This window comes from Simochromis diagramma, unplaced genomic scaffold, assembly GCF_900408965.1.
Source record: "Simochromis diagramma unplaced genomic scaffold, fSimDia1.1 OVJJ01000705.1, whole genome shotgun sequence".
Classification (NCBI taxonomy): Eukaryota; Metazoa; Chordata; class Actinopteri; order Cichliformes; family Cichlidae; genus Simochromis; species Simochromis diagramma.
The window spans coordinates 2,810,654-2,821,369 of record NW_024387448.1 but is presented as its reverse complement, the minus strand read 5'-3'; the positions used below and the strand labels follow the sequence as shown (position 1 = coordinate 2,821,369).

Below are 10,716 nucleotides of genomic sequence, written 5' to 3'. Positions count from 1 at the left end.
GCCCACTTGGCCACCATCAAGCAACCCTATAAACAGATTTTTGTACATGTTTGGGTGTTGAAATTTCAACAAGCAGTCATCTGTTAGTAACACGAAACTGAGTCTGAGATGTTAAGCCTGATGTGACCAAACAACAATCATCATACATCATACTGAAATACACTGAAATTAAAGCATAACAGAAAGGAAAGAGTCTGTAGTTAACACATAAAACAAAGATCTCTTCAGAAATACTTGACAAATATCAGTATATCATTCATTTGTTATACAAAACCAAAATCAAGTGTTTCTCTTTTTTTTTTTCCATTTTCATGGTAACACATGATCATTGATGGTATTTTGGCAACATCTGCATTTCAGGAGTTAACAGAACTATTATCATAACATAAGTCACTGGACATTACTCATCTTTGCCCCTGTCCCATCCCACCCCCAAACACGATGTCTTTATACATGGTGTTACATGATAAAAAGATGATGAAATCATTGACATATAAATGGCATTTACATAATCCACAAAGCTTTCATTTGTGGCCAGAGATTGGAAATGACTTCTCATTGACTCTTTTATTAGCTTTTCATTCTTTTTCATGTCTTTAGATGATGTAATCGAAGACTGAGGTGAATTCAGTCCAATTGCACATTGGAAAAAACCAACCTACCAAACAAAACAAAACAAAAAAACAACAACAAATTTTTAAATATCAAAATGTTTCCCCAAAGCAAGGTAAATAACTGGGGAAAACTAGCCAATATTATTTTAGCTATAACTCTTTGACTTGAAACTGAATTGATCTCAAATCTGCAATAAAACCCACCTAACTTCAGAGCTCAGTCTGAGTATGTAGTCTTCAGTAGAAAAAACTACAGTGTCACTACTTGTTTTGCTGGTTCTGCACCACATCTGAATTAAATCAAGAGTTCTTAGAGGCACCTGAAGTGGTACAAATATGTGCTCATCAAGGTTAAGGTATTGTCAGTTCCTTGTTAAGGTATATTTTCAGTTCATCGTCAAGTTCTCAGGAACAGAGTATCCGGAGAAGAGACCAGACCATTGATCACGCAGGTAATGATGCTTGGAAGCCTGACTTGACCATTTAGGCCTCAGGGTTTTTTTTTCTTCCCGTGCTCTTTTTCTTTATGTAGATTTGTCGTTACATACATCCTGGGCCTGTGAAAGTACTCCCAAATGAGAGATGCACGCTATAGGAGATATTTAAATCCCAATATATACTGCATGAGAGACATTACTGCCTGCTTTATGCAAACTTTAGATACAAAAAAAGCATTCTGGTTCTCTCAAATGATCACACACATATAAAAAGCAAACACATATGTTTTGCTATACCAAATGAATGAGATCTCTTTCAATCATTTGCATTGTTTTTTTTTTTCTTTTTCTCGTACAGTTACTTCATGGTTAAAGTGAAAGAAACGTTTCTTGAATGAGGGCCCAGCACTTCTAGCCCGGGTGGGTGATCAATATAGGCCAAAGGGTCTGTGCAGAGCCTGCATGGACAGCATCATTAGAATCAGCATAAGGGCTGTTGTCATATTGTCTTAAAGGCCCAGCTTGGAAAACCGGCACTATTCTACTTTAAACTCTACTAACAAGGGATGCAGCTGAGCAATGCGTCATTTAAACTTTGACCTCATCTTAAGTCCATCAATGAAAAGACTTTAATCGCATATTTGACTTGCTTGTGTTTGATCGTTTCCACTTGAGCCTTTAATACAGTACTGTGTACACAGCTTCCTGAGAGTTAGCTAGCTACCATTCTAACAAAAAACACTACAGTCTAGCTATCTGCTCATTATATAGTGATAACATACCCAGGATAACCTATTGAGCTGATCTCAAACCCATATTGGGCATCTTCCCGTAACCCATTCCACAATTGTGATAGTTTAATTAAAATTCTTAGCTGTAATGGCATAGTCTGATTATTGAATCACATTCTTTTACTGGTCCACAGTGATTGTGTTAGCACTGCATCCCTAACAGAGCATAACATGAATTCTAATCAACTATAATGCAGTATAATGTGCCCCTCACTAGGCTGTACTTTGGCCTTGTGGTGGATGAATTGCTCCCTCAAATAGAATCAGTTACTTCGTAGGGTTTACATTATGATCTTAAAAGGGCAAAGCGTGCCAATATCTCATCTGAAACAATTACCCATGTGCAGAGCTAATTCTATTCTTGTCGTGACTTGAGCCAGGCTTTACGAGGTTCATTTACAGTATGTCAGCCTCAAGTGCTGCTCTGAGAGGGATAAGAGCCCCATGGTGCCATGGATTACAGCAGCTTGCTTTATCATTCGTTGCAACAGCAGCTTGTCACGCTAGAATCCCACTTGTCGCTGGTATCATGACAATCGGTGTCACTGATGCAGACAAATCAATTGGCTATAGCTTGTGGAAGCTATAACAGCACACACGGGTACAGTTGTGAGTCACAACTCAACAGCTCAAACCCGAGTACTGAATGCTCTTGCAGATGAAACAGATTCATGTCTTTAAAATCAGGAGACTACAGATTTCCTCGGTTATCACAAAAATTGGCAAAGGATTCATCGCTATACACATGATAGTTTTTAAGTTGCTGGAGTAGCAATGATCACTGTCATACATGTGTTACCATGGATAACAACCAATGACACTTGCGTGTCTAGTGCTACATCAAGTTACTCTGTTGGAGGGACAAAATCAGGGTGGGGTTGGTGACACGTCACGGTAACAATGTTACATGGACAATACTTTCTTTTTGGACAGTGGAGCTCGGAATAGTGATCATTGTAACATTGTAACTAATATGCTGATCCCAATACGACTGTTCTCAAAGGGCCTCAGCAAGAATCATTTATAGACAGCAGATTGAACACACATCTTGTTATTAAATTTACAAACATGGTATTAGTTTGCTTGTCTTACACCTGCCCACAGGGACCCGCACAGATTCTTCTTAGAGACCACAGGGACTCTACTATAAAAGTTCCCTGCGTGAGGGCCGTTATTACAGAAGGGCACAGCATCCATAAAAAACAAAAAACAAAAACTGGAGCTTTCATCTTATAAATGTGATCTACTGTCTCAAGCAGTCATCATTCTACTTCAGAGAACAGGGCAAAGGCAACATCTGACCAACATATGCTTAAATATCGATATTTGTTTTTTCAAAAAAGCCAAATTAGCCTTTTTTTTGCTTAGCAGAATTACGATTTATTAGAATTATTTAAGAAATCTTGATGATTTTCTTGCCAGTTCTAAATTGTTGCTGCCATATCAAAGTAAGATTTAACTGTAGATGATTTTCTCTCTCATAAGATAAGCTCTCCATATTTTCTCAGATGCATGGACAAACATATGTTATGTTTGAATTTGGCCAATATTTTATGGAAGAACAGGAAGTGCCTTGGTGGGATTTTAATCTTAAACTCTCTACTACGAAAATCCTGGATGCAGCCCTTCCCAGAATGACAAGAGTTTTAAATCTTTGCTGTCTAACAGCCCTGTTAAGACTTAATGGTCTGAAGTGTTTTAGTACTCTTTAAAGTCTTTTTCTTTTATTCATTTGTTTATTTTTTTTGCTGGGATTGTGACCCTCCTATCGGTCCTATGGCTACTACAAAACAGTGTTGTTTATTAAAAGAGGCATATAAGTGACATCACCTTTTTAACATTGCACCACATGGGGCCAGCAGTCCTACAGTCATATTCATGCAGCCTTAAGACATCTGTAGAGTAAACTCATCACTGTATGCTGGAGCCATAAACTGGAGTAAACTGCACACTGGAGAAGGGGATCGTGGGATAGTGTGAGGAGAAAAAAAAAAGATTAACTCTGAATAGACAGCTGCTGTTAAGTTAAACAGCTTAAAATGTACACCATACTCAATGGGGACATACTACAACAAGGGGCTTCTGTTGAGCCCATGCTAATGCAAGGGATGTGTCTCATTTCCTGTGCCATTAAAAAAGAAATCAAAGTGACCATACATGATCACTTTGATTCACGTTGCTCTGCTTCTCTGGTGAATATTTAGCTCAGGAATCCATTTTTTAAGCCCATCTGTAGCTTCAGAAGGGAGGAGTCAAAGAAACAATGAATTTGCACATACTCTGATGCTCTTCCAGCACGAGGAACACTGAAACCAAGGGTAGAAATACTATACGCGAATGCATTAGAGTCAGATGAGGTTTTGTTGTCGGCTGTTGTTGTCAGCAGTAATGTTATATACATTGTTAACTATGTACAGTAGAGAATCTCCCAGAGATGTTAGGTTCTGTAAAGCTGCAATGGGGTACTCCTTTAAATTTCTCACATTTTAAAGTCCTTAGATGAAGAGCCATACGAGTCCCTGTTGAAGTGTTTTAAATATTTAATAATGGACTTGCTGCCATATTGCGAGTCTCCACTCTACCAGTGTGTGAGGAGTATTGAGAATCTGCTCTCTGAAAGCTATGAATGGACACAACACACAAACTCAACATTGGTAAATAGAGATAAGTCAAATTAACCACAGTAAAATCATAAATGGGCATTATGGTTCTTCATCTTAAGGATTGAACTTTTCACCAAAAAATCAAGACTTTAAATACAGTAAAGTTTTTTTCTTTTTTTTTCTTTTTTACATCATAAAGGTATTCATTGAGAAAGTGTTAAATGCACTGTACAACCTTGTATAATTTTTTTTTTCCAAAATATAGTTTATCCCAGTGTGGTTTGTTGTTGTTGTTGTTGTTTTTTATCTTACAGAATCCTGTACACTTGGTGTCTGCATTGAGATTGGGTGATATCCTGATCATTGGAGAGGAGAGACAAGAGAAGAGAAGAAGAGAAGGGCAGAAAGAGAAGAACAGAGAAAGAGAAGTGTTCCAGTGCCCTCAGTGAAGACGCTGTACTCCGTATCGTGGCTCTCTTCTGTCCCGCACCTCAATCTGAAGGAAACAACACAGAGGCTTCATTACTGTGCTCAAAAGGAATGAAGCTATGGGTGAGATTTATAGGTGAAATCAATCAAAGTTATTCCCGGGGTGGGCAGGAGTGTAAAAAAAACATAAAGCAGAAAATAACCTTTGTGAAACAGTTTTGTGGCTTGGAGTTTAAGCAAAGACTTGTTAAAATTGAGAGTCTTGATGTATTAAATGCAGTAATGTTTAACAGCACTAAAAGCATACTACTACTACTGAGCAACATTGTGGAAAGCTTCTCTTTTAACCTTTCATCTATTGCAACAGCCGATCAACTTTGTTGAACAATAATATTATATATGGGGTTGAGCAAAAGTTCTTACAAGATTTATTTTAATTTTTAACCCTTTAAAGCCTGAATCATGAAATAATTGCCCCAAAATTCAAATTGTTGAAAATAGTGTTTATTTAACCTTCTTTTGCTTAATTCTTTTTACACTGATGATGTTGATGTCCCCAAAACTGGCAAAAAACTGTATGTATCATATATGATACATTAGGCAAGCGGTCCCCAACCTTTTTTGCGCCACGGACCGCAACAAAATAAAACTAGTACCGGTACCGAAAAAAAGAAGATTTATTCATAACACACGTGAAAAGACCCAGGAAAACCGAGTTAACGATAAAAACGATAACAAAATAAAGCTGAAAACCGATAAAAACCGTGAAAACCATACATTTCACACCTGAGCCTCAATTCTCGCGGCCCGGTACCAAACGACTCACGGACCGGTACCGGTCCGAGGCCCGGGGGTTGGGGACCGCTGCACTAGGCGTTAAAGGGTTAAATAAACCTTTAAGGTAATTTTGGAAACACTAAAACTAGACCTGTGGGCTTTTAGGGCTATCGTGGTAAACCTATATTCACAGAAAACAATGTCATCAATAATAATAATAATAGTAATAAATACTAAAGATTATTATTATAAAATTATTTGTGTCTAAATGTACCATTTCTTTACATTGCAGTAGTAGTGTACTGTGTAGTTGCCACTAAATTCCCAGGAAAACCTCGACCTGTCTCACATTTTTACGTGGAGCTTCTCTGAGTTCAGATGATAAAAAGAAAGAGTCAGAAGCCGTTTGAATCTTTTACCTTTGGTTTAAAACTGTTTTGAATAAGCCCACAGAGTTGTAAACCACATGATTCCTTGTTTTTTGGAGAATAAGCACTGGATTGTTTCAACTGTGCCCAAATCTGCTAAATAAGTCTAATTAGATTCAATTTAAGGTTAGATTTAATCCTACTTTGTGTTTTACACATTTTGAACATTTCACAGCTTTTTAAGATATTTATGGTGTTTTTCACTCCAAAATCAGCTTGAGGTTAGCAGGGAGGTTTTTGTTTAGAAACTGGACAGCAAAATGAACAGTATATAAACTGGGAGTACTTTTTTTTTACTGGTTAATCTGGTAAAAGCAAAGTGAAATGGTTTTGAGCTTCTGTTGAAAAAATGTGTTTGGTTCAGTTTGTGTAGGTCGAAGTTTGTCAAGGCGAAGAGCATCAGGAGATTCTGGTGTATAACTATGAATCAGCTACCTACACAAAAAGAAACTGTGCTGAACTTTTTAAATATTCCTGTGAGAAATATCCAACAGAGTTTAATATTTAAATGATTCAAACTTAGAATACCTAACCTAAACTTGAACTGACATAAGCTCTGCTGCTCGATCAACTAAAAACAAATATTTATAGTGAAATAATAAAAGTAATTTTTAAAAATGAACTGTTTTCTCAAATATTACCAGTGACAATTCTTTATTAGGAGATATATTCTTCAGACATAACGCACATTAATGTATAAAGAAACTCAACTTACCCTTGACACTGCAAAATCTGCAAGGACAGAAAAGAACAATAGTGTTGGCATAAACACAGTGGGGCAGGAAAAAGTGCATTTGTGCATTGAGTGAATATGCTTATGTAAGTATGAGCTAAGCTAAGGTCACCACTTACAAACAAACAAAAAGGGTACAAACAGAAGGTCATTCATTTACTATCGACGTCTGTGCCACGTCCACGTTTTCTTTTTATGAAACTGTTATTAAACGACTGAGATATTGTGATGCGGTAAACTGAGCAGGTTTTAAACTAAATGTTTCAAAACAAAAACCTAAACTTACTCTTGGACTCTACAAAAGTAGCTTTGCATGATTGTTAGTATGGAGATGCTCAGTTCATCCTCTGTCTGAAACAAGCTGCTTTAAGGCACTTTAATTCTTATTCATTTTACTCTTTTTGTGTAAAAAGAGCTTTGTGGGTAATTTTACTCACTTTAATATGCAGTTAAGAAACCCGATGGTTGGGTTAATGTTGAAGGATAATAGGGCTTCTATAATGATCAAACAAGAAAGCTTATTTCATTTAAAGTTAAGAATTGTATCCAGCTCTAAATTTGGTAACTCAACTCTGTGTTCTGTATTTCCTTGAAAATAAAAAGTTAGTTTCTCTTTATTTACTAACCCTAACTCCAGGAATACCACAACATGGTACGAAGTGCTTTACTCAAGAGAGAACAAAAAATATGAACAACATAGATACAGATCTACTCCCCTCCAATGGCGAGCGCCCCAATGGTTTCTCAGAAACAGGGAATTCTGAGAAAACAAGTGAATCAGCCAATAATTCACAAACTGAAGTGCAGGCTGCAGGGGGATTTTTGTTTTTAATTCCTCCTTCTTGACTTCTATTCAGTTTTTTTTATTTGCATATTTCAGAACATCAGCAGTGATAGCCAGAGTAAATACAAAATGCAGTTTTTAAATGATGATTTTACTTAAGGAAAAAAAAAAGAAATATCTAAATCTACCTGATCCTATGTGAAAAAGTAAACTTGGGAATGTGACCTCTGGCAGTGAGTCTTTCACAGTGCCGTGACCAGAGATGGGCAGTAACGCGTTACTGTAATCTGATTACTTTTTTCAAGTAACGAGTAAAGTAAGGGATTACTATTGCAAAAATGGTAATTAGATTACTGTTACTTTCCCGTAGGAACGCTGCGTTACTGCGTTACTGCGTTACTAAAACCGTGATTTTTTGCGAGAATGTCTCGCAACAGTGACGTAAGCAAGTGCGCCGTTAGTGACAACAGCTGTGTGCAGATCAACAATGGATCACATATCGATTGTGGGAGAGAGTATGAGCGTGCAGCGTTTAAAGCGTGGAAGTACTGACCTTACTTTGAGTTTGATTCCATAAAAAGTGACAAAAACATTAGTGCCGTTGTGCATGGGAAGAAAACTTCTTTTTACAGTGAAAAAAACCCCTAAACTTCCAAGCAAGCATCGAGTGCGCAACGACGTAATGGGAAATTCACAGAGAAACTCGCGGATTCTTCAACTGACCGCGGCACACCTGCACCAGGGTAAACCTCCGCCTACCTCAGTCCCGCTTTACAGGTGAAAATAGAGCAACAGGACCGCTGAGTCTTTGACTTTATTTATTTTCTGCTGTGTTTTACTTGCATCTATTTGAAAGAGTGAGTGTAAACACAAAAAATATTTTATTTTATGTGCTGGAATGTGTAGAAAATAGGTTTAAATGTTAAACTAATTTATTCAAGTCAGAGAATGTTGCATATAATTAAATTTTTGCTTGATGCATAAAGTTAAAAGATTAAAACTGATAAAACAAGTTAAAAAAAGAGACTTTTCCATTTGATTACATTTTGTATGATGGATTATGTAGAAAAAGTAGAATTGGGCTGAAAGATCTATCTCTTTATCACCTATTCAGGTTGTAAATCGTGTTTTTAAAAAGTAACTAAGTAACTAAGTAATTAATTACTCTTGAAAATAAGTAATCAGTAAAGTAACGGGATTACTTTTTTGGGGAAGTAATCAGTAATTAGTTACTGATTACTTTTTCAAGTAACTTGACCAACACTGGCCGTGACCCACTCTCTGCAGCACCGACTCTTTGTTTTAATTCAGCTACTTTGAAGGAACGGTCACGACGAGGTTTGGATAACTTTTCCCTTTAATTAATGAAATTGTCATTTAAATACTTCATATGGTAGTACTTTGACTTTGATGTAGTTATTCAGGTTATCTTTGTCTAATACTAAATTTGTTTGACAAATATGTAAAACAAACAAACAAAAAAAAAAAAAACAGACCAAAAATAAGAAACCAGGAAGGGGACAAATAGTTTTTCACAGCATATGATAATATTTTCATCTTCATTAAGCCAGCGGAGGCTTTGTATTAAACCAAGATTGAGATTCAAAGTTATCAGACCTGGAGATACTGGAGAAGCTTCTAACACCCAAGCAAACTGTAAGTCATATTTATGCCAGTAAATCATTTTCAAAGTGTGCACTGTATATGTAAACATAACCCTTAAATAGGCTTATTATTGATCCAGTTTTCCCGTTGTACAACTCAATTTATTTTGTCACGTGTATAGCCAACAAAGAGTCCCATGGTCTGTTCCCAGGCTATAATCTACAGGGACATTTTTTTCTTTTATGAAAGAATGTGCGTGACAAGAGAAACTTTACTCTGCTGGTGAAGCATTAGAAGCATTAAATGGGTAAAATCAATAAAACTGTCAGTGAGGTTAATCAGATAAGAAGAGAAAGACACGCCCACGCACTGGAATATCTCCAGTTACCATGGAAACCATCATGGAGATAGATCATCAGAGAACCAAGACATCTTATGTCACTATTCTCTCTCTTTATCTCTCAGTCTCTTCCTCTCCCCTCCTCCTCTCTCCTTTACTCCTTTACTCGTGCTCCCTGTCTCTGCGTTGCTCATACTCTCGTCCACCGTTACAGATCGTCTTCTTTCTGCCTGTCTCTCTATTTTCTGTGTGTGGGATCGAATCAAACACGTAAACCTTATTTAAGGACATTTAATAAAATGTTTTACAATATCTTTTACTCTTCCCCCCTTCATTTCTGCCTTCTGCTGTTCCTTCCCTCCTCTTCCTCTCTTTTCATACAGCTGAAACAATGCGATTTGACTGTCCTGATGCAACATCATGCAAACTGTCAGAAATCCTCTGGAGGACTTGCTCCCACTCTTAAATTTAGCACTGAATGCAATTTGGCTGAAGATACTTAGGTCAGGTTGGAGTGTACTCATTTTTCAGCAGGACAAATTTCATGTTAATGGGTAAAAAAAGCCCTTAAAAATGAGATTTGGAGAAAAAACAACTGCCTTTCCTAACTCACCTTTTGAGTTGATTTACTTTTATGAACTACGCTACATGTATCTGTTTGTTTTTCTTTGTAGGTTTTACAGTAATGGGGTTTAAAGAGTTGCAACAGGAGAAGAAAGATTGGATAAAATCAGCTAATAACTGTATTACAGTGAAATAAATTACATTTTTTGATTAAACTTGGAAAAGTAGTTATCAAAGATCAGCAGGTTTAAAATGAAAAGTGCGCTTTGAGTTACAGTAACAATGATACTCTGTGTTTAAGTGTTAGGAGAGTGACTTTTGCCTTCGGTTGATGGAATTAATTAAACAGTGGTTTTCTTCATTTTATAATAAGATTTAAATATTAGCATAACGGGCTAACAAGTTAGCTAGAAAACTCCCATTACTCCTAACAGGATCTTACTAAGTTAACTGTATGGACTGTATTGTACATAATTGGCTTGTGGCCATCGCTATATTCATTTTTGTTTTGTTTTTTAAGAATAATTACTAATAATTACTTACTGGTGTAGAAGCTGACTAAGAAAACAAAGGCAATGAATACCAATTTGAAAGCAAGTTGTTAATCATAT

The 10,716-nt window shown here is 36.6% G+C and overlaps 1 protein-coding gene across 1 annotated transcript in view; it reads right to left on the bottom strand.

The window, feature by feature from the left end:
• Positions 1–304: 304 nt before the first annotated feature.
• The window catches only part of LOC120722742 (LHFPL tetraspan subfamily member 4 protein-like), a 40,263-nt gene continuing 29,851 nt past the window's right edge, over positions 305–10,716 (bottom strand). Inside the window, exons 3-4 of the mRNA XM_040013866.1 lie at positions 6,795–6,811; positions 305–4,941 (exon numbers count right to left, since the gene is read on the bottom strand). Coding sequence (XP_039869800.1) covers positions 4,888–4,941; positions 6,795–6,811 — 71 coding nt within the window. The 3' untranslated portion in view covers positions 305–4,887. The remainder of the gene's footprint in view (positions 4,942–6,794; positions 6,812–10,716) is intronic.